Source organism: Lachnellula hyalina (genome assembly GCF_007821495.1).
Source record: "Lachnellula hyalina strain CBS 185.66 chromosome Unknown contig00088, whole genome shotgun sequence".
NCBI lineage: Eukaryota > Fungi > Ascomycota > Leotiomycetes > Helotiales > Lachnaceae > Lachnellula > Lachnellula hyalina.
The window spans coordinates 20,904-44,738 of record NW_022157202.1 but is presented as its reverse complement, the minus strand read 5'-3'; the positions used below and the strand labels follow the sequence as shown (position 1 = coordinate 44,738).

Genomic DNA, 23,835 nt, shown 5'->3' with positions numbered 1-23,835 from the left:
ACGACAGAAACGACAAAAACAAAGAGAACCGGCCCCTAGATGAGAGCACGAAGCTTCCAGCAAAACGCAGACTTGTCGACCCTCATCCAGAGGCACGCAGAATGCAATGGGAGGATGATAGCCAGGAAGCCAATGGCGGTCCATCGAACCGTAAGCGTACCCATGAAGAGGCAGAAGAGGAATCAGAACCCGAAGAGTCGGAAGACAACGGCTTTGAGCAAGACTACAGAGTTCCAGATCCAACTCGTAAAGTGGTTCCTCCACCAGAGCCGGCCTCCAAGCGTCATCGGAATACAGCTCCTGGCGAAGACGAAGCAGCGTCCCATGGGTCGCGAGAGCGAACTACGGGGCTGTCACAGGGTCAACCCGGAGAAAATGCAAAGCGCCCGGCTGCAAGGAGAGGAATAGAAACAAGGGCCGCTAAAGTAGAGGACTCTGATGAATTCATTGAGGAAGAACATGAAGAGGAAGAACACGAAGAGGAAGAGGAACGACCATTCCTCTTATCTCAAGTCGCCTCTTATGCAAAACTAAATACCCAGAGAAAGAAATTGGCCACCGCGCGGCCTCAGAAACGGACACCATGGTCAGAAGAAGACTCGCTAGAGCTGGTCGATCTTATCAAGGAACACGGGTGTAGTTGGGCTGTTATTCAGAAATACGGAAAATTTGAGGTGGATCGAGACCAAGTTGCGATAAAGGACAAAGCTCGTAATATGAGAGTCCAGTTTGAGAAGTACATAGGACTGATCTAAAAACTCTCCGAGTGCAACTGATTAACATGACTATAGGGCTCAAATACAATTGCCGGAAAACTTCGAAAACATTGCTTTGGGTGTCAAGGAAATAAGGAGTATTCGAAATACGCTTCCTGGTTTTCAGTACGAACGGGACTAGCAGGCTCGGGCTCGGGGTTGTTCATATAGATTTGGTCAGCGCAAGCTGCTGGCGTAGGTAATCTTAATATCCTTTGTTTTGAGGGGGGCGTTTGGCTGGCAAAAGGCTTTGTATGGGTGTTCCCTTTAGGACAGGCGAATATTTCGATTCTTTGCTGAGCAAGGCAGTTTAGTATTGGATAATTAGTGTGAGCGAAACTTGACAAGACGGCGGCTTGATAGAGCTCTTTAAAACTGCGATGTTTAATCTCTGCTTGACTATGAGACCTAACTAGGGATTTGGTTAATTTCCAGTTCCTGTATCCATTGTGCTATATTTACTCGTATAAATCGGATCGGTATGTATGATATTGCGGAGTAATTACATTACTTAAAAGTAGGGGTCTCAATGCATGTCACTCGCCACCCAGGGGCAGCCAATCAGACACGAGTCCGACGCCGGGAAGGTAAAGCTTGGCTGTCATCGACATCGTCATCCGCGCCTCTACTACATCCTTCTATCCATCCCCCATACGCGGGGTACGAGTACACATTCACAACAGCTTGCACTGCAGGTTAACAGTGCTTTTAAAGATCTTAATCCATTCATATGCATGAGCCGGCTCTGCATAATCATTGATAAAAGCTCCCTTTACCTCGTACTTCTAATCTTCTTTTCACCATCATTCGTAGACGAACTTCCAGCTATCGATATAACCAACTGCAGAGCCTCTGTCGAACCCCTCGGCGCTTATGAATGGGAAACTCGGACATGGATATACATGAGAAAGAACCGCTGGTAGAACTGGAGAAGGGGGAGTCCCCGCGTGCTGTACGGTCTCGGGAAAGATGGATGCCATGGACGGATACGGGGTTGGCCATCTTTTATAAGGTCGGTGTTCATTGCAAAGAAAGATAAAGCTCGTAAACTGACTTGTATTTATAGATCATCCTCTCCGTTGCCGCTATCCTCCTCCTCGGGTACAATTTCTGCTGCACGACTCGCCCAAGACTCGTTGCGACTCAAGTAGAAGGAGTCCCTCAATTCGTCCTCGACTATGGTATATATCTCTAATCCCTCTCCATGGACTCTGCTAACAACCCCAGCACCATTAACCTACCTCGACACCGCCGAAGCTTACTTCCCCTCTGACATCTCCGCCCAAATAACCTATACCCACCCCGCCATAAACGGCAGCTCAATGCATGAAGACGAAGACGAGATTCCCACCCTAAATACCACCAACCTCCACATCCTAAACAAGTACGGTGAAAACGGCACAAACATCTACCTAACCTCCAACAGCGACATCACCAGCTCGCCCTCCTGGCTCACAGGCGTCGTTCCAAACTCCACAACCGGAAAAACATCCAACGCCATATCCTGCGCAATCATCATCTACCCCAAACCCTCCCTCTCCGTCACCGACGTATTCTACTTCTACTTCTACGCCTACAACCAAGGCAACACAGTCTTTGGCCGCGAACTAGGCGACCACATCGGTGACTGGGAGCACAACATGATCCGCTTCCAAGACGGGGTCCCCCAAGCAATGTGGTTCAGCCAACACAACAACGGCCAAGCCTTCACATACCCCTCACTCGAGAAACTCCACTCGGGTCCCGGAAGAGGCAAAAGACCAATAAACTATTCTGCCCGCGGCTCGCACGCAAACTACGCCACGACGGGCAAACACGACCACACGATCCCCGATCTAAATCTACCGAACGGTTTCATCATAGATTATACGTCTGAAGGCGCGTTATGGGATCCCGTGCTCAATGCGTATTTTTACAACTACAATGGCAGTACAAATACGTTTGAGGGCATAAATGGGGCTCCCGAAGGCGCTATGCACTACCGGGGTCATTGGGGCGATGAACAGTATCCGATTGAAGATCCGAGGCAGCCGGACTCGTTTTTCGGCTTCGTCAAGTATGTGAGCGGACCGACGGGCCCGCAGGACAAGTATCTGGAGAGGGGGGATGTTTGTCCAGGGAATGGAATCCCGTGTTTTGTTAGGGATAGGTTGGGTCCGTGAATGAAGAAGGGGTTAGGCGTATAGATAGCAATATGTGTAGAGCGTTTGTGTGGCATGGGTTGGGAACAGGAGTCTAGGCGTTGGAATTTTGATACCTTGGGATTAGGACTGGGACTAGGTTGGGTTAGAAGGGCTTGGATAGGTTGGGTGTGATTCCAAGATACCTTTTAGATTTTTGTCGCGTGGGGTAAATGGGGGCATGACCCAGGAGTACAACGTAAAACATATATACCTCAGCAATCGGAGATTTTTACCTTTAGGGCGAGTAGCCACTTCTTACCGTATAACTTCCCGAAATGCAAGGAACGCTAGCTTCCCTAAAACCCAGGTCTTCACCTGACAATCAACATTCTTCTCTCTTTCTATCTTGAATATTTGGCCCCTCCCTGTTTCCATGCTTATTCTACTTCCTGAAAATGTGGCTAGAGGCGAAGTGCATACTAGCGTATCACTGCATCCTGCGAGGTCATATAGCCCCAGATTCCAGACAGCAGCCAATAAAACTACCTACCTAGGTGGTCTAAAGCCTTCTATTCATCCTGAAACATGGGGGCTGGAGCTCCGCTCGCAGCTTTGGAGACAAGCAAGGAATTGATTGAGATAAATGCGCAGCGTATTCCTCTGTGGAGAGAGAGTGTGTTCGTTTTCCGTGTATAGTACCCCGCTATGTCTCGTGAGACAGTATCGTAGTTTGGAGAGGAGGACTGGAGAGTGGGTTGGGAGACCGATTGAATGGAGAGGGATCGAACGGAGGCTATGATAATGATATTCGTGTCGAGGCAGAGGAAACGAACGATATTCCAGTACAGTATCACCAATTGTGGACGAGAGGACTGTACAGTATGATTTGGTCGACCGATCTTCGAACAAAGGCTACGACAATGAAAATCGTAGCGAGTAAGTGAGAACATGCCGAGGGAATTGATGGATATGAAGATCCGGTATGCAGAGCTTGTTAGGCAGGATGATGAGATAGACAAGGGTGGTGTGAAGAGGGCTGGTTTTAGGACTGAAGATGAGGTTGTGGCTTGAAGGAAGAGGACGGTTTATGGGAGGTGATGGATTGGGATATGATTTGTAGGAATTTTATATGATACTTATGGCGCTGGACAGTGGATGTAGCTAGGCTCGACGGTGGCTTGTTTGGGTATGCACTGTAGGCACTGTAGCTCGTATGGAAGTTGGTATAGAATCATTTCATATATCTAACCTGTATATGCTTCATGGTAGCTAATACCATTACTCCTAAAAACAAGGATGATACCAACCAATTTGCCAATATAGGTAGCGTCTGCTTCTTCAACATTACCGTCTGCGATTATTCTTTCTAATCACAAGGGTCAATAAGTGGACTTCCCCACATGCCTAACTCCGACTCAAATGAAATTTTAGGATATAACGACCTCACGATTAACAAGAAAAGCTACCTAATCATACCACCCTAGTCTCCTTCCTCTCGGTACTGTATCGTCTTTTATCCGCCCAGTTGTCGGAATAGAGTTGGCTATTTGTAAGCTCGTCTCAAAAGGGGGGCTTCTCTCGGTTATCGCTTAGCTGAGCCCAACCAATCAATCTCACTGTAAGGAACGGCACCAGGTATTCTCGATATTTGAAATCAATACATGCCGATGCATCTTATTATAAATTTATGACACCATACTGATATGATCTCCGCGTGGTCGAATCTGGTTAGTCCGCATATTGTACTTAGGAACTGTATGTAGTATATCAAGACCATGTCCCCCTCAGATTCCCTAGCTATCAATCATCACTCTCTTCCATACTCAAATTCAAACCCAAATTCAAACTTTTAAATATGTCGTCTAAAGTTATCCTCATTCTTGGATCCGGCGCCAGAATCGGTGCGAATGTATCTCGCGCCTTCGCCGCCAAAGGCTACAAAGTAGCTCTCGCAGCCCGCTCCCTCACAGAAGCAGACAACACGTCCTCTGAAATCCACATCCAGGCCGATTTCTCCGATCCCAAATCCGTTATCAGCGCATTTGCGAAGACAAAGGAGTTATTAGGGACTCCTAGTGTTGTGGTATACAACGGTAAGTTTTATTTATTTAGTCAAGTCCATGTATTCCCCTCAGGTACCAATTCGTACGGGGTAAAAATACATATATATATATATATGATCAAAGACCCACGTAAAAGAAGAACGAGACACTTATCAGATAACCAACCAACTAACGCGTACGCTTGGTAACCACACACAGCCGCAGCAGCAACCATCGTCCCGTCCCAAGACCCCCTATCCCCCTCCCTCACCCTCTCAGCCTTCCAGTCCGACCTAAACATAAACACAACCAGCGCCTTCGTCGCGGCCCAGCAAGCTGCTCTCGCATTCGCCACTCTAGCTGAGCATACCGATGCCGCCAAGACGTTCATCTACACGGGCAATATCTTGAACGAGACTGTTATTGCGCCGCTGATGAGTTGTGGGGTGGGGAAGAACGCTAGTGCGCATTTTGTGAAGACGGCTGCTGGGGCGTATGGAGAGAGGGGATTCAAGTACGTATCCCAAATTCTTTGGCAATTACCTTCACCTTTGTGCTAGCTAGCTATTTGAGCGTTCTTGGATCGGTATGGAGAGAGAGAGAGACACTGACGCGTCTACAAAGGTTCTATTACGCGGATGAGAGGAATGCGGATGGGTCGCCGGCTTATGCTGTTGTTGATGGGGAGGCGCATGGGAATTTCTATGTCGAGCTTGCAGAGGGGCAGGGGCAGGGGCCTTGGCAGCAGACTTTTGTCAGCGGGGTGGGGTATAAGAAGTTTGCTGTTGCTTGATGTTTGGGAATGGAGGGGAGGTAGCAAGAGGGAAGGGTAGAAGGAGGGTACTTCCCTATTTCCCTTAGTAGGCAGCTAGGATAGTAGGCATGGATGCATTGAAATACTCGAGTAAAGGTTACAATGCAGAGGACACTTTTCAAGAGCTGCGTAGGTATAAGGAGGTGATTCGGTAAGATGTGGTGGGATAGCGAGGCCCAGCTGCGAAATGCACGAAAGATTTCTTGATACCAAAACGTTTTAAAAACCGACATATTCTCAGTATCGTTGACATTTACTTATTTCAAAATTCCATGTCTATTATCATGGATCTGGTTATAGACACTGATCACTCTGAACACCTTCTCACGCCAGAGAGACTTGAAGTCTATAATCCCCGCAAGAGAGTCACGAGAACTTCTATGCAAACTTGGACAGGGTCACAGGATATCTCATTGAGGCCATTGATTATCTGCATGAGATGAGAGTCAAACACAAGGATATCAAGCTAGTCAACATTCTATGCAGGGGTAAGTGATACTTGCTGATCTCGGGATATCGAAAGACTTGATCAACAAGGAGATAACTGTCTTGATGGCGGCAAATGGCGACATAAGAACGCGGATATATTGCGCCCCTGAAGTCCTTGGAGAAATGGTTAAAGGGGCCATGCGGTGGTATAGTGAAAACAGAGAGCATGGAACTGATGATAACAAAAACACAATGGAAAGTATCAAAGCCCCAGACTTGTATACTTATTATATTGTGGATCTGGGATATCATACATTACTATAATCTAATAATCATCCCACTGCCTCCTAATAACCGGCCTCGCTGGATCCCACGGCCCATGAATCTCATTCTTATACTTTTGCAACCCAATCAGCCACCAACTACACCCCCCCATCGCCAGCCCCGTCCCCACAACCCCAATCAACACCCCCAGCAGCCCACTCTTCCACGGAAAATCCAATAACCCCTCTCCATCCCCGCCCCTTCCCAAGATCAACCCTACTCCGCCCCCAGCACCGACCACAAGGAAAGAAGTCAGCGCTACGTGACCCCGCCAATCGCGCTGTCGCGCATAGCGCCGGAAGACTGGGAACAGCCCGAATACCTCGATACTGAACAGTGTCAGGCTAAACACTTGCCCCGTGCTTGGTAGTCGGGATGCAAGCACCGTACTTGCCATTAGCGCGGCGTTTGTGCTGAGACTCGCTGGTATGTTCTTGTTCCCTGTATTTATTGAAGAGGATGGGGCTGGAGTGCCGTAGTCGAAGAAGAATATATTGATTGTGAAGAGCATAAAGGACATTGCCCAGATACTGTCAGAGGAAGTAGAACGTGTAAGGGATTTGAGGATTGGCGAGAGGCCCAGGAGAGTAAAGTATATTAGCAGCGCTGATTTTGCGGTTGAGAGACGGAGAGAGGTACGGTGGCTCATGGGAGAGGAGGGTGGGAAGTTGGGGGCTCGTGGGGTTGAGTGGAGGGCTTGAGAATTGATTGAGGATGTGGAGGCGGACTTCGAGTGCCGGGAGAGCATGGGATTTCCATTCAAGTTCGATGTAGAGCTACCGGCTGAGATGGACGATGGTGGAGGAGGAGGAATTGCTGGGGCCAGAGGTTTGGAGGATTCTTCTTGCCCTACCCACCAATCCCATAACACCCAGCCTAGAATTGTCGCAACGCTACCCCAGCCTACTACTGCCTCTGGCGCGATGCGTCTATGGAAGATGCCAACAAAGCAGACGATGAAGATGATGACGGAGCAGACATGCTGGACTATGACGGTTGAGTCTGCGACCAAAGGCCAAAAATCGTACGGTTGGAGACGAGGATTTCGCTGGAGGTGCTCGAGGAAAGTGGCTTGATCGGTATAGTTGTCCGGATCTATTATAAATCAGCAGAGTCCCCTGAGCTATGCAGAATGAACCCACAAGATTGCTTCACCCACAACAGCTTCGACCATACTCTCTTGCCCCTTCTACTAGCACTCCGAATTCTATCCTTATTCCTACCCCTCCTTGGCATTCCCGAAGCATCCCCATTCTCTCCATTGGTCATCCGCAACTCTTTCTGCAGCTTATTCCCAGCAGCAGACTGCTTTCGCGGCGGGGACCCTTGGTACATGGCATCTTCGGGCGTGAGAAGCGTGCGATCTGTCGCGAGGTTTCGCGATACCGACGGTAGGGTCGTAGCTCGCGTCAACGGTGGAAATGTAGTCTTTAAAGAGCTGGGATTGGGCGCCTGGGTGGGCGCCATATCGCGCAGGGCGTCCTCATACGATATGTTGCGCTGTTACGAGGTGAAGTGTGGAATTGTCAGCCTCGCCATTAGGGAAGTGTTACAGTATAGTAGTATTTTCTGCCAAGGTAGCTAGTTAGGTTGCCGTACTTTCACTATAGCTCGAGGCTGAACGAAAATACCATCCCCTTTTTCCTGAAATCACATACAGTATGTATGCGGTCAGAAGGCGCAACGAGATTAAGAAGTTGTTTCCTACCCCAGACATCGATTTGTGTACTCCCATTTACGCAAATATGATACGGAAGTTTACTCTATGAAAAAGAGGGATGCGACTAGCTATAGAACCATTGATCAGTTTCCTCTTCCACTTGCTTCTCTGTTCTGGGTGATGGCATGGATAGCATGGCAGCAGCCATCTCTATTGCTTGTCATTTGCCTCGTCGTCCTGGTGATGTCCGTTTTGGATCATTAAAGCTTCAAAACTGCCTCGTTTCTATACCACCAGTACCGTCTATTATATGACAACTCTCTTCTTGCTATAATTATTCAGATTTATGCTTTCAGCAACTATATTTTCCTTTCGTTTTGCTTCCTCTGCTTGCTAATTTCCAGTATGAAGCTATTTAAACCTGGTAACCTTCTTGCCACTCTCTCATACGCCGGTTGTTCTAACAGGAATGCTCTTTCTTTTCACTCGTCACAAATACTTAGCCAAAATCACTAAACGAGTGTAAATTCTGGTTTCACCTCTTTTGCCATCCATTCTTCCTACCGTCGTTTGGATATTAATTTTGTTGTCCTCACTGCAAACAAATCAACTTTTTAAGACGGGTGGAGATAGGTTTGCTTCCGAGCGCCCCCTTTTTCCAAGAACAAACACATCACGTGCCTCCACCTGAAACGCACATCATGAAACCCTGCGTCGATAACAATGTTTCCCCCTTATCTTGGCAGTATCGAGTACGTCTCAAACATCCGCAATAACCGTCCCCACTATCGCATTCTCCATATTTCAGAAACTTTGCTGGCTTTGATCTAGGAAGTTGTGATAGGGGTACTGTAGCGAGCAGATTGTCTGATCGCTCCGCGCCGAGGCGGGTAGAGGTGGAGACTCAAGTTGCAAGTTGTAACGGTCCCGAGGTAATAGCCTCGAGATACCTTGCTGAGAAGAAAGATTTGTAAAGGGGGGGACAACACATCGGAAGGACCCCCCTAGATGTGCAAAAAGTGGATTCTCTTTCATGGATTTCCGGTCCGCGAGTACTTAAAAACATATATTTTATGATAACATTTACCCAGCAACTACTTAGCGGCTTGGTATATTCGACAGAAGAATAAACACGTTCTGCTCCGCGAAGAGGGCCAAGAGTGGTAATGTAGTAGTTGCATGGAGTAAATGTAACGTCGGAGAGATGCGAAAGTATTTTGCAACCGGTGGGCTTCAGTTCTTAGCTCAAGTGATGGTAAACGACAACAATACACGTCGAGCAGTTCTGGGGCTAGTTATATTTGTCCAAAGATAAGCACACGAGAAGTGCAAATGCATGTGCCACACAAACTGCAAAGTAAGAAGAAGCTGGTGTATCTCTGCTGTGCATCTCCAACTGGCAACTCTATCATCAGATATACTTCATCTCAGGTGAGCTCGTGCGATTCCAGTCGAGAACGCTCGGAAAATTCGAAAAGGGATAGGAAAGGAGAGGAACAAAACGTAGCACCGAGTTGATTCTCGATTAATCAATGGGACGACACTACCGTCGTCACACTTCGGGGAAAGAATCGGTTCCGAAGGCGGTATTATATCAAAATGGTTATTGACATATCATTTTGGTCAAGAGGCAGACGTTCCTGATATCCAGCGTTGCAATGAGATTTCTGCCTTGGCCTTGGAGACCGCAATCAGGAATGACGTAGAATGGAAGCTGCGAAATAAATGAATCCTGAGAGTCGCTTTTCGCTATCGTATTCGCTCCCTCGGATACTCAAGCCCTCGCCACAGAGTTCTTAAAACATCCTCGTTGATAGCTACAGATGCGAATTTTTGAAAAGCACTCCTTGGATCAAATACTGTATATCATTTACGAGATATAACCGTCAAAGCATAAGCTGGTGTTGGTTATGCGGCCGACAAAAATGTATGATCCTAAGTTCCTTCGCCAATTTCCAAATCAAGAATGCATATCGTGCTCGGTGGATGCAGTTGGTAAGCTCACGCGAGATTATACCCGGGACAACTAAGAAAGGGGGAAATAGCAGAACAGGAAACAACTTTTAAATATCGCAGAGCAATGATAACATTGAAAACCACACAAACAAATATGGAATAAGACTTCTTAGAATATGGAAAAGAGGAAAAATATGCGATATGGGCTTTCAAGAGTCTTGACATCTGCGACGGATATTGCTTTGCCGATAACTTCGACCTCACCACATACCAAGGACCCACAAAGTTGACGGATCTTGACATGACAGAGTTGAGGCAATTTATGTAGGCTTTACGGAATGGAGAAGCTCTTAAAGCCTGTCTAATCAACCAGCAGGATGCCGTATTGAATCCTCTGTGAGGCTGAGTGCAGATTAGGGCAGAAGCGATACCGAAGTAATCGCACCGAATGGCACCCTACAGATGAAATAAAATCCTACACTAATAGCTAGTCCCTTCCTACTAACTATTAATAAAGGTTATTTGAGACTTGCAATGCAATCCTCCTTGCTTACTTGAAGAACTTTCAGCGAGGACTGCATATAGTATTCTCGTGAAAAGAACTGCCGACAAGCTCCATTATTATTGTTCGACTTGGCAGTTTCGAGGTCGGGCAAGAGTCAAGAATAATTGACTTCTTAAAGAAGCTGCAGCCGGATCTGCAGCGATTTTAAGGGGCCGTGGGTTTGATCTGACACTAGGATTAAGCTTTCTCACAAGGATCTCACCCTGTCCCTGACGATCGATAATTGGAGGTTACTCCGTATATTTTTTAATTGCGGAGACAAGCCTATAAACTTAGTAAAAGCGTCTCAGCTTATATCTTTTCAGAACATATGTTTGTTTTTCTTGCTGATGATGATTCTTTTGAATCCCGTTGTTTATTTATCGGTGCGCTATACTTTTTGGTGTTTTGAGTGCCGAAAAACCACTCATCTGCTTAGTATTTCCAAGACGCTCGCGGCCCCCACACCGAGTCTGGATTTTGAAAGCTGTGCCTCACAGAGCCCTGAGATAGCGCTATTTTCCCTTGTCTGTAAATTACTCGAGTCCTCCGTACTGTATGATGACTGATTCTGTACGACGGGAATTCGCTCATTGGTTTGGGCGAGGGTAAGCACTATATTATTAAAAGAGGTTGCGGACCATGGTGCCGTGAACTTTAACTTAAAGACCACAAGGGATGAAGGATCAGGACATAGGCAATCATGCTTCGCCGCGAGGGCTTCGGAAGTCGTGTCAGCGTCAGCATTTCTTGTTCCGCAGGGCAATTTAATGGTGGACTGACGTGCTTTTGGATACATAGGTACTCAGATCAGAGTCTGTCATTTTAGAACGCCAAATACCCCATTATTGCCTAGGTAAGCCCAGAATCAGTGGTAGCGGCGGAAGCTTCAAGACTCTAGACGTTCTAAATACAGCCATAAATTTGGGTAAAATACTAAAATAAGCGCACCCCAGGCAAAGAGGAATTGACCCCAGCTTAGGTTCTCCGTAGCCATCGTCTGTGCATGACGCTATCTAACTCTAGAATTACAGTAACCCTGATGGATCGTCTCTCCGTACCACTAGGTAAGCTTTCCGCCAAGATCAGCCATGCGATATTGAGTTCAGCATTTCATCAACAGCCAATCCTCGTGCGAGGATATTGATGCGGATTGGTCAAACGGGGATCCAGAACAACAACGTTCCAGCCAAGGAGCATGCTGGAATAGGGGAACGTGTAAGGTTAGGGCTATCATCAGCCAGCCGCAGCTATGATTTAGTGACACCCGGTAAAGTACCTTTAAAGGTTGAATGGCCCCCCCGCTCTCCTCTCTTTGTATCCCGCTCAACTGAAAACCAATATCTCTCGTCATTGTTCCGCTTGCGTTGTTTTTGCTTTGATTTTCAAAAACAAAGAAACATCTTCAAGACAAGAACTCCCACTATCTTTAAAAAGCCTTGCATGCAAAGGATTGTACTTTCTATAACTACTTATCACCTCGACCAAGTGGAACCTTCGAACCTCACCTCGAACGACAATCCTTTGAAAACTATTCATCATGAAGCTCACATCACAACTCTCGCTGCTGCTCTTCCTTCAACTCACAAGCACCGCCGTTTCTCTTCCATTGATCTACGCCCACGGCGTTTCCAATAACGGACACACACCATCCACCAGGATACTCCTCGATCCCCATTTCCCACCCCACCAACTAGATTCCTCCGCCTCGCAAGAGGAAGAATTAATTGACAACACACCCTACACGCCCACCTCACACATTCCTACCTCTGAGGCTCTACTGGCAGAAAAACCACTCTCTTCATCCTACCTGAAGAAACTGGCAGACCAGATACCCCCTCTAGACAAAACACTAGACGCACTACCATCGAAACCCACCAGCGCGCTCCCAAATCTCCGAAAAGAAGACGCAGAACGGTATTGGGGTTCTCGGCACGACGCCAGCGAAGAGGATATTAAGACCACAACACCCTATCATAAAGAGGCTGGATCAGACCCAGAATCTGTCTACAGCGTGTACTTCATCCGTTCGAAAACTGCAAGCACCAGCTACGTGGTACGGGAATATAGCGATGTGATAGTGATAGGAATTGTGCTATGCTTCTTCGTCATCGTGCTGTTTCTCGAGGGCTTGGAGAGGATTGGTGATTTGTACGTCTTCCACATTTACAGCGCATCTAGACTTCAGAAATTGCGGAGACTAATTGTGGATTTTAGGCGCTCGGTCTTCACAGGTACATGCAGACGCAGACATGGCGAGATATTCCTCCAAGATGACGAGGCAGTCGCATGTGTTGTAAAGACGCCGTTTAAGCTGCAGCCTGCCCCGCCGTCAAAGTACAAGATTCGGGTTGAGAGCGAGAAAGGCTTTGAGAGTGAGGCATTTCATTATGACAGTGATGCTGCCGAGAGGGTATAAGCGAGAGGGCTCGACTTTCTTTTGGGCTGAATCAAGGAGTTAGGATAATGGGTAACAGCGGCATTGGGCAGGCGTTGACGGTTTTGAACGGACGGTACGTGCGTGTATACCCTATTATTTTATCAAAAAAGAACTCGATGAGGTGCGAGAAAAAAAATCAAATCAAATCAAATCAATCAAAGAATATCTGCTCTCCTTGTCTATCACATGCCGTCTTTCGCTTCATCCATCCCGTCTTTCACCTTTATCAATCATCAATGAATCGTAACCCCCCCGTCTCCCATAAAGAGAGTGGGATATGCAATGGCAAACGTCAATTTTCTCCTGCCTAGTAGCCGCTAGGCTTTTGTGGCTGGCTGCACCCCTTGAAGTTGCGAAGATGCCAAGATGGGCACGTACGCGCGGGACGGCTCAGAGCTAGAGCTGAGAGCATAATTTGATAAAGCGTAGAATTTGGGCGGACATGTCCTCCTGCCGCGGCGCGAACGGGAGACGGAGACTTCCAATCCAAATATTGGGGAAATCGAAGTCTTGTTCTGTTTGCCGGTTCAGCTACATGTTGTTTATGGCGATCCTTGATCGGCTTATGTGCGGGAGGGAAGTGCCTTCAAATACTTTTGCGGCTAGAAAGTCTTCGGGCGCAGCATGAGGAGTCTCGTGTAGTGTTATATACCGGTGAAATTGTACTTCGTGTCTGGCTTGGAGGAGCCGAGGTGCAAGGGAAAGTCAATATACATATAGTGGCGAAAACTGGTCAAGTAGATAGACCATTTCCAGTAAGCGTGATGAATAAATAGCTTTTCATTCACTTAACCTGAAGGACAAATACTAGTTTGCGTCATAGTCATCTCGTAGTAATAACCGAATGAATGGCAAATCAAAATCGAAGTTGGCAGAGTAGACACATGTGAGTAAGTTTCTCATCCACATTTATAGAGGCTTGGTACGCAGGGAAGGAATTCGCTCTAGACTCGTTTCCCTAAGTTGGTTTGAAAGCTTCTGGGCTTGGCTAGTGGTACAATTCTATCATTCACTATCAATCACATAATAAAGACTCTTCTGAGATATGTGTCTTGATTCTCATCGTGAGTCCTTTGACCGTGGAAATGTTTTGACAGCAGAAATTCATTTGACAACATCGGTCAACGGAGCTAAGAACCATAGCACACTTTTATACGGAGAGACACACGTATGGTGAACATCAGCTTTAGACGCTCTGCTTCTTTTTCTCCCTCCTGGCTCTCTCCCTCGTCGATGAAGCTGTACATCTGAACACTCCTTCACCTTAAGTCTTCTAGTTCGACTATTCGTCTGGCCTTTACTTGTAAAACCTGGGATATGTCCTGCATATATATTCATTAAGTCTGAAGATGGGTTTGAGTGTAGGCTGGGGTAAAGGAACATTGACTGGCTCTGGAGTGAAACTTAACTCGAATGAGGAAAATTGAAAAGAATTCTAGTTCTTGAAAAATCATCGCTTACTACGAATATCTAAGTAGGAGAGAGCAAGTAGCCACGGGCAGGCATGTTTTATTGGGAAGACATAATGATTCGGTCAACTTGACCACCATCTTGACGCGAGAGACAATACACTTTGCTATTTGTAAAGGGAATTTCATATAAATCATCTTTCATTTTCGGGGAAAGATCTGACCTAATCACTATCTAAAACCACCACCTCGGCCTCAGCTTCGCCGATACTCTCAATGCTCAACACATCTCCTGCATTAACACCCGAAACAAAAGCCCCATCACCCTCGCTCAGCACCGCGTCTTCCCTTCCATCCAATCTAATCTTCGAGCTCCCGTTTTTCGTCATAGGCAGATGAACATAAACATTCCTGTTCTGCGTCTTCCTGACCGCATCCGCACCAACAGTCCACTTAAACCGCTTATCAACGCCAATAATACCTGCCGCCATGACCATATCCGCATGTATAGGTATCGTATCTGCTAGCGTAGCTTCAGCGGCCTTCTCGTCTTCGGCTGACGCGCCAGGTCCAGCTTTCAAAGGTGAGAGGATGGGGAGAAAGCCAGAACGTTTGGCGTTTTCGGGAAATGTTCGTGTATGGTAGCGCGGGGTGAGACCTCTGCTCCAAGGAAGAGCCCATATTTGGAGGAAATGGACTTCTTTGTCGGCTTCGTTTTGTTCGGAGTGTGCGATTCCTGGGGGAGATAATGTTAGTATTTGCTTATTAAATTCAGAGACAGAGGATAGGTAGACCAACCAGTTCCACCAGTTGTAAATTGTACATCACCCCTCTTCATACGGAAAAAATCGTCGCCTTGTTGTCCCTCTAACCCCTTCTTGATCATGCTATCGCGGTGCGTCAATTCGCCGTTCAGGATGTAGGAGAAGATCTCGGCATCGCGGTGAGGATGTGTTGGGAAGCCATTGTGGGCATCTACGCGGTCTTCATTCAGGACTCGCAAACTGCCAAAGTTCTGGAATTTGGGGTCATAGTAGTTGGCGAAGCTGAATGTATGGTACGTGTTCAGCCATCCGTGATCAGCGTGACCCCTGTCGCCAGAGCGACGAGGGACGATCTTTGCGTGTGCGAGTGCTTTAGACATGGTGTTTTTGATGGTATTTACAGTGCTCATCGATTGACCTGAAGATATTTCTGTTGATTGACCTATGGTTGTGACTGCTGGGGTCGTAGGTGTTGTTTTGAAGTCTATGAAGCTGCTAAATAGTTGCTGTAGTGGGGTAGTGAAATAGAGTGAAATTGATGCTACGAAAATGGACGATAGGAGAATGAAGAGCTTCATATATAGACTTTTGGGAAAGATGCTAGAAGACAGGAGAGGATTGGAGAAGGAGAATAATTACATGAGAATTATAAAGGATTACCGGTTGCTTTGAATGAGCTTTGTTCACGATGTTGAAGCACCAGAAGCTTGCTGAGAGTGTTCTTGGTGATGGTTAATCAGCAAATTACTCAGCTTTTAGTCCGGTCCAAGCATGGTCTAGACACAAAGCTAGGCCGCTTTAGGGAAGTGAAGACCGGTCACGTGTTTTGGAGCCTCGACCTCGACTCGGCTTCTCCTTCTCCTTCTCCTTCTGCGCCTTCTTCCACCAAATAAACACACATCCTCAAAACCACATTGCTTCATCTCTATTGTACTCTCTGCTGCCGTAAAGCAAAAAACTGTTCCTGCTCCGTACTTTACCCATTGTTGCAAGCCAAGCTGCCAAGTTGTCAACTTCCCTGGTGCAAGCAAGTTCGAAAATTACAAATGTCTCTCGATATTGAACAATAGCCTCTTACCTGTTGTACCAGAAGAGTCTCAAAACTAAGCAAGCGAACATTTCTTGTACGAAAGCTCGAAATGTGCGGTTTGCGGGTAGTCCGTACTTGAAATGCGAGGAGCAGTCACTCTATCGTTTGAAGCACATCTCGTCCATCAATTGCTCTTTATGCATACCTGTCCTCTTTGTGATCACACCTACTTTGAAGCAATAGATGTTGGGTCTGATAGTTACAGCAGAAAGTTTATCCCCTGACTGTTGCACACGTGTACTAAACGATTGTGCTTTACCTTCAAGGCAAGTATAATAGGATCAAGTAGATTACATAAGATGCTGATTAGTATAAGCTCATCACCTCTTGTGCAATAATATCTCAATTCAATTGAACTTCGTCTGTATTATAAGCTTATATAATCCTTGGCAGTCACCTGCATATACGAGTTCTCACCTTCGCCTCCTTTTGACTAATCATAGGCTGTCAGCTCAGTATTAAGACTTGCATGAAAAGTATTCTTTACCCGGTGCTCCTGTAGGGGACAATAAATTGCGGATGTCACCAAGAGGTACTGAAATTCGAGCTGAATGCATGGGTCAACTTTGAGATGAGGCATTGCAAAGTTGGCGCTGAGAGTAGCGGCCGCCGCTAGTATTTGCCCCCACCGAAATACATAACAAACTACCATTAGATATATAACCACTTTGCAGAGGCTCCTTCTTCACTTCTTACGTTTTCTCTGTCCTTCAGTTTATTCTTCACATTTCACGCTAAAATCAGTTACCTTATCGCGATCATGTCCTCGAACGCAAACCGCCCGGCTCCTAAACCTCCAGTCAAAGCACCAGTAAGGCGCAATCCACCACCACCACATTTGTCAGCATCAGGCAGTAAAGTAAAGGTAAAAGCAAAGCCTACACCTGAACCTGAATCCGAATCCGATGAAGAAGCGGCCCCTGCTCCAGCAAAGAAATTACCAAAGAAGTCGGCAACGAAAGCATCAGGGAGCACTCTCGAGCCAAAGAAGACTACAACGAAGCCTGGGGGGTCCGAGGAAGAAACAGTCTCTGCTACAACAAAAGTACCGAAAAGAAAGGTACCCTTGAAGAAGAAAGCCCCACTACCAGGTTCTGAAAACGAGCTTTCCCCTTCTGGCAAACCGAAGATACCAGCGAGAAAGGTACCAATTAAACATAAAGCTCCGCAAATCCCAGCACGCGGAAAACCGAAAGCAAATGAAATCCCCAAAGTAGGATACAATAAACAAGGTCTGTCCGGCCCTCTCAACCACGAACAACGTCTAATGTCAGTAACAGAACCGAAATTTGGCGTGGAGCTAGAAACAACATCATTGCAGTTTGAGATTGCCTTGGAGAGTACACCTGATGCACGCCCTGTAGATGTTATAGAAGACAATCCCTTTACATCAAATGAAGAGAAAGCAATCAAGGGTTCTAACTGGTTATTTTTTGACGCAAATTTCAAACCGAAACCATCTCTGGAACTCGCAAAACCGAACCTGAGCGCAACGGCAGAGACGCTAGGTATAAATATGAGATTACTTACCATGGAAGTCATCTTTGGCGGCAAGACCGGGGAGCCGTGGAAAGCTGAGGGACTACAGGCTGAGCAAGTCGGCAAGGATGTGGTGAAGTATTTCGATGAATGGAAGAAGGTCAATGGAAAGATTGTTTATGGCAAGCCTGAGTGCGTGACAGATAAACCAGACATATTCTGGAAAATCAAAAAGGCAAAGAGAAGCGGTGCGCCGTCTCTGAGCCCACATTTCACGACCGCTCTCCCACTCTCAGGCATCGCATCAGTATTGGATCTTGTCGAACTTGCGAAAAAGGAAAACGAATCGTTGACGCAAAGTGCACTCGTTCCAAGTACGGAGCAAGCTAAGAAGCTAAGCCTGGTGACGCAAGAACAGATCGAGGAAGCGTGGCCGACTATGAAGGACGAGAAGACCTGGAAGACGCCGCAGTTGCAGCTATATGGCCAGGAGACTACGAGGGGATTCTTAATCATGGTTATGTCATATGTCAATCGGCTCAAAAGTGCGCCTCACAGCGGCGACATCAATCTGAAGACTATGACTTCGATTATGCCTAGAACGGACTTTGCTGCTATGTTGCATATCGCGTTGAACACTATGAGTTCGACTGGTGCAAAGGGTTTCAGGGCAAAACTGAAGGATATTGTGTTTCTGCTGGCGGGCAAGGTTGCGCTCGATACGTTGAACTTTCGATGGGTGGACGAGAAGCTCAAGAATACGGACCCTAAGCACCAGGTGCCACTGAGATCGGATACTTGGATTGATGGACTGGTCAAAGACACTGCGCCGATTGATCTAATTCGGGTCAATGATGTCAAGTTCCGAGAAGCGCAGGTTGGGGCGTTGGAGAATATCGTTTCGTCGGTTATTGGGGATGACCCGGAGACTGCGGAGCACTTCTGTCCGGTCTTTGAATTTAGGGATATAGGGGAGATTAGTACGGCTGATTTGCCGAAAGAGCTTAACAAATTGGAGGAGGATGTCAAGATGTACCATGATGAGGTTAAAGGTCTTTTGGCGGGGCATGATGATACGGAGGAAGAGGAGGAACCTGCAGAAGAGGATGGGGAGGAAACAGTAAGCGAGAACGAGGAAGAGGATAATGAGTAATACAGAGCCTAGAGTTGATATTCTTTCGAGGTCTTACACACGTTTTTGTTTAGTTTAGATATTCTTGGTATATTATACGAAAATCTGTCCTTTCTAAGTAACTCACTAACCACTATTTCGTGATATAACTACCATACGTGACATCCAAACAAGAAATAACGCTTTATCCACGTCCGATCAACATGCCAAATAACAACAAGCTCTTCTTCTATACCAAACGCCGCACTAACTTCAATCCCCCTCGAGCTTAGTCCAAAGCTCCTTACCAAGTAATCATAGCAATCTTGTTATCATAATTTGCATCCCTCTGCAAAATCAGCGACTCAGCAACCCACTTCCCCACATCCTCCCTCGAAATCGCATACCCAATAGCCTTGCTCTCCCTCCCCGTCTTCGGATCCTCAATGCCCACACGAATCTTCTTATCCGACGCCCCATTAACAAGCAGACTCGGCCGGATAATCGTAAACCCCTCCCCGCTCGCCACCAGCCGCTCCTCCATGATCGCCTTGTCCTGATGAGGCACCTTGAGCCCCACGTGATACAGCGGCACCATCGCGAGCGGGATATCGCGCCCGAATTTCGACATCCCCGTCGTGCTGCACACGATTACATGCGGAGCCCCCGCTACCCCAGTCCCCCGCAGCGAGTTAAGGGTTGAGACGAGCGTCGCCATGCCCTTTTGGCATACTTCCGGGTCGTCGATAGAGGGCAGCATGCCTTTCATAACGGGCGACGCGCCAATCGTGAACACGATTGTATCGACCAATTTCCCAGACGATGCGACTAGACACTTGGATACGGCGGCCTCGTCGTGGGCGTTGCCGGCCACGATGGTCAGGTTTGGTGTTGTGGAGGCGGGAAAGAGAGTGCTTAGTTTGGAGGGGACGCGGCATAGTGCAATGCAGTGGTGCCCGGCTGCGAGGGTGTGCTTGAGGGTTGCAAGGCCGACTCCTCCGCTTGCGCCAAAGAATGCAATGGTTTTGCTCATGATGATTGATGGTTTGTTGGTGTGGCTTTGGGGATAAGATGAGATGAGATGTGATGTTTGAGTGAGGAAGTGATTTGACTGTATCTTTTGAAAGAATAGTAAGAATGTAATGAGTTGTTTTTATTGTAAGTATGTCTGTGATTTGTGTCTCATCCAGAGCTGGATGAGACTCCTCCTTTATGTCTTCATTGATGCACCGAAAGTTGCCCGAATTGTGCCACCGACGACTCGCTATTTTCTCGCGGACTATCACGTGATATTAATCAGAATGGAGTCTCTCCGCATGGCTCAAAGGCTTCAGCCTCCATGCCCAAAATAGGATTCCGTGGACTAGAACTCGGTTTCTAGCACAGGACACGCGTATACCACTGCCTTTTGCTAGAGAGAAACTCAAAGCTCTGGTACAAATAGTCATCACGTGCTGCCATTCTGTAGGGAAATTAGCTTCATATTCGAGTAAGCAGGATCTACCACCTACAGTATCTTACATACGATCGACTATATCTGCCCACGTACGACGCGACGTCGCGGCATCTCTTGTAGAAGTCATTGGCTGCCTGAAGACTAGGCGCCCGTCAAAATAAAGAGCTGGCAAAGTATCGAGACGAGAGTGTTTCTTCCGCGTCCATGTCGGCTGTGATGGGACCGTCCGAGAAAAACGCGAGATTATACCCGCCACGTGATGAGAATAGGGGTAGCGAGACTCAGGGGACGGCCGACTCATCAATACCCGCATCCGCATCTGCTCCCATCCCGAAGAAACGCAGCTGCGTGGTCTGCCGGTCCCGAAAGGTCCGCTGTGACAAGTTATCGCCATGTTCTAATTGTCGTCGGGCCAATATCGCCTGCGTCTTCCCGTCCACGGACCGCCCTCCAAGATGGGCTCGTCGTCTGGCAGCATCGAACCCGCAGGTATCGGCTGTATCGCAAACCCCAGACCCTGCAGCTACTCAGGTTATGGAGAGATTGAGGAATCTTGAGAGCCTCGTCAAAGACCTGAGCGGCCAGTTAGAAGTAGCTAACGCTGCGGCTGCGGCTAATGCTGCGGCTAATTCGACGGCGGGTGGTTCCTCTGGGGTGAACTCTCCGGGTAGCTCCAGCCACGATCGTGATACAGGTCTCCAGAAAGAGGTATCACCTAGTACAAATACCGAAAATGTCGGTCTGCAAAAGCAATTCGGAAGGCTGGTCCTTCAGGATGCCAATCGAAGTCGGTATGTGAGCAGTGGATTCTGGTCACGAGTTAACGACGAGGTATGCTGGCTGTTCACATTCAAGCCATCACCTTAAATAGATGGCTGACCCAATTTCCACTATAGCTTGATGATCTGAAGATGGAGAGCCACGGTCTTGGGACCTATGATTCCGAGACCTCAGATGATGAGGCCTCACCTGGAAAGTCGCCCTCGTCCACACAAGAACTACAACGGACGCCTCTAGAACGCCATGCATTTTTGTTTCGACACAGCCTGAGTCCCTCTACTCCTGATCTACGCGAATTTCACCCACTACCCTCACAGATCCCCTTTCTTTTAGATATATTCTCTGAGAATGTCAATAGTATTATGCGCATTGTTCATGTTCCAACCATTACCAAGATGGTCCGCGATTTGCGGGGCAGTGACATGACAAGCTTGTCACCACCTAACGAGGCTTTGATGTTCTCCATCTACTACGCAGCGATAACTTCTATGGAGGAAGACGATGTAAGTTCGCACTTGAATGGAATTTGCACGGCAAGAGTAGAGCCGTACTAAATATCCCCTGCGTTCAGATAAAGATGAATTTTGGCGTTTCTAAAACCGACCTCAATCTCAAGTACCGCCTGGGTCTAGAGCTTGCACTTTCAAAGGCTGATTTCCTCAATGTCCCCGATCTGGTTCTGGTACAAGCATTCGCCATCTTCCTGAGTCTCGTTCGCCGCCATGACAGTCCGAGATTTGTGTGGATGATGACGGGACTTGTCATCAGGATGGGTCAGGCCCTAGGTTTGCAACGCGATGGCGCACAGTTCAAGAACTTGACTCCTTACGAAATCGAGATGCGAAGAAGGGCATGGGCAGTATTGTGTATGCTTGATATAAGAGCAGCTGAGGACCAAGGATCAGATTATACAATCACGCCCGGCAGCTACGACACGAAATTACCCCTAAACATCAACGACGCAGACATTGAGCCTGAAACAAACCAGATGCCAACAGGGCGTGGGGGATTGACCGATATGACAATTCCAATCGTCTCGTGTGAGATAAATGTAATCGTGAGGCAAATGATGCCTCAGAGTGCCAAGGAGGGTGCGCCGGGGATAGAAGAACAAACCCGTCTTCTAAACGAAATCTGGCAGAAAGTCGACCAAGGATACCTTCAGTATTCGGTAGAGGCAAACAACATTGTGTATTGGGTCCAAATCAATGTCATAAGGCTTGTGACAGCCAAGCTGACACTCTTCATCTACCTACCTGTCCTCTTCTCTCTACCGAGCGAACACCTCTCAGACCAGATTAGAAACAAGCTTCTAGTTGCAGCAATCGAGGTCGCGGAATACAACCATGCTCTCAACGCAGAGCACGAAGCTCGTCACTGGCGCTGGGTTTACCAGACCTACACTCATTGGCACGCCGTTGTCTACCTGTTGATCGAAATATCCCGACGCCCATTGTCGCCTGTCATTGAGAGGGCTTGGAATGCACTTCATAGCCCATGGCTAATCCCACCGCAGTCCACCATGGACAAAAACCAACGGGTCTGGGTTCCCCTGCGGAAGCTAACTGCCAAAGCCAAGAAACACCGCGCCGCGGAGATCGAACGGCTGAAAAGCGATCCGCAGGCTGCCAGACAGCTAGAGATGGAAGATGAAAAGATTCCTGTTTCTGGAAGTCCTGGGTTATTCCCAACTGGGGCGTCCAATCCCGTTGCTTTCTTTCGCGAGCGGTGGCGCGAGCTTTTGCAGGTTCCTGGACATCACACCAAGGAACTTGGCCTTGCACAGTCCAGCACCAGCCCACCCACACAATCCACCTACACAACCCCACCCTCCATACCGGCGTACTATGCCGGCGGCATGGGATCGAGTCCAGCCTTCGACCCAGTCTATCCGAGCGCTTATAGCTTTCGAACAACCCAGAACCAGAACCAGAACCAGAACCTACCAACAGCAAACCCGCCCTCGACGAATACTTCAAGCGACTTGACAATGGGACATACGACCGATTACAGAGATCCATTGACGTGGAACTCTGGCCTTGTGCCTTGGCTGTGGGCAGATGCAGATCCATCGATTGATGTTTTTGCCGGTGTGGATGTCGATGTGGATTTGGATTTCAATATGGATATAGATGGCGGGGATGTGGATTGGTATAATTGGGTTGAGTCGGCTAGGGGTATGGAGTGGGATGCTGGAAATGGGCAGGTGTAATAAATTTCAATTGTGTTATAACATATTTCAATTGAAAGTTCACTCGTCCATCTGTATGCCCTTCACGTGTACCCCCAGCCCTCGTCCGGCCTCGTGGATTAGTGGTCGAGAAACGATTTTCGTATCTTTCCAATGCAAAAACTGGGGTGCTTTTCTCATAGTGAAAACTATAGGGGTTCAAATCCCCTCCCTTCCAAAGATCGTTTTTTTCTTTTGGCCTTCTTATAGTATTCGCGCCTCCATTGCGTATAGATAGGTCCTGAGAACGCTAATAAGTCGGCTAGATCATATTTATGTGGGATCCTCTCGCTCCCTCCCGTAAGAATTAATTATAGTTTCTATATTCCTCGCATCACGACGTCTTTCTTTCAAGATGGTTTTTAATCGTATCAATCTACACTATAGAATATCAGCCTCAGCAATGAAGCGTTCTTTCAGATTCAAAGT

General features: G+C 47.5%; 6 protein-coding genes across 6 annotated transcripts; 3 read left to right on the top strand and 3 right to left on the bottom strand.

Moving 5' to 3' along the window:
- Window positions 1-1,647: 1,647 nt before the first annotated feature.
- On the top strand, window positions 1,648-2,917 carry TDA6_2 (putative vacuolar protein sorting-associated protein; the record flags this gene model as incomplete). The annotated part of the gene is made up of 3 exons (XM_031150847.1): window positions 1,648-1,767; window positions 1,822-1,936; window positions 1,983-2,917. 3 exons carry the CDS (start codon window positions 1,648-1,650, stop codon window positions 2,915-2,917), a joined length of 1,170 nt encoding a protein of 389 aa, XP_031004468.1.
- A 1,750-nt stretch (window positions 2,918-4,667) lies between these two features.
- Window positions 4,668-5,713, top strand: LHYA1_G005903 (uncharacterized protein; the record flags this gene model as incomplete). Its single annotated transcript, XM_031150846.1, has 3 exons — window positions 4,668-4,971; window positions 5,140-5,434; window positions 5,545-5,713. Coding segments are annotated over 3 exons (768 nt in total), but the record flags the coding sequence as incomplete, so codon positions are not given.
- Window positions 5,714-6,488: 775 nt separating this feature from the next.
- Window positions 6,489-7,954, bottom strand: pigC (putative phosphatidylinositol N-acetylglucosaminyltransferase subunit C; the record flags this gene model as incomplete). Its single annotated transcript, XM_031150845.1, has 2 exons — window positions 6,489-7,582; window positions 7,630-7,954. The coding sequence occupies 2 exons, from the start codon at window positions 7,952-7,954 to the stop codon at window positions 6,489-6,491; spliced, it is 1,419 nt and encodes a 472-aa protein (XP_031004463.1).
- A 6,766-nt stretch (window positions 7,955-14,720) lies between these two features.
- On the bottom strand, window positions 14,721-15,838 carry yhhW (Quercetin 2,3-dioxygenase; the record flags this gene model as incomplete). The annotated part of the gene is made up of 2 exons (XM_031150844.1): window positions 14,721-15,232; window positions 15,295-15,838. 2 exons carry the CDS (start codon window positions 15,836-15,838, stop codon window positions 14,721-14,723), a joined length of 1,056 nt encoding a protein of 351 aa, XP_031004482.1.
- Window positions 15,839-19,244: 3,406 nt separating this feature from the next.
- Window positions 19,245-19,973, bottom strand: LHYA1_G005900 (uncharacterized protein; the record flags this gene model as incomplete). Its single annotated transcript, XM_031150843.1, has 1 exon — window positions 19,245-19,973. The coding sequence occupies one exon, from the start codon at window positions 19,971-19,973 to the stop codon at window positions 19,245-19,247; it is 729 nt and encodes a 242-aa protein (XP_031004465.1).
- A 627-nt stretch (window positions 19,974-20,600) lies between these two features.
- On the top strand, window positions 20,601-23,388 carry bik5_2 (Bikaverin cluster transcription factor; the record flags this gene model as incomplete). The annotated part of the gene is made up of 3 exons (XM_031150842.1): window positions 20,601-21,227; window positions 21,293-21,679; window positions 21,748-23,388. The coding sequence occupies 3 exons, from the start codon at window positions 20,601-20,603 to the stop codon at window positions 23,386-23,388; spliced, it is 2,655 nt and encodes an 884-aa protein (XP_031004480.1).
- Between the last annotated feature and the right edge of the window lie 447 nt (window positions 23,389-23,835).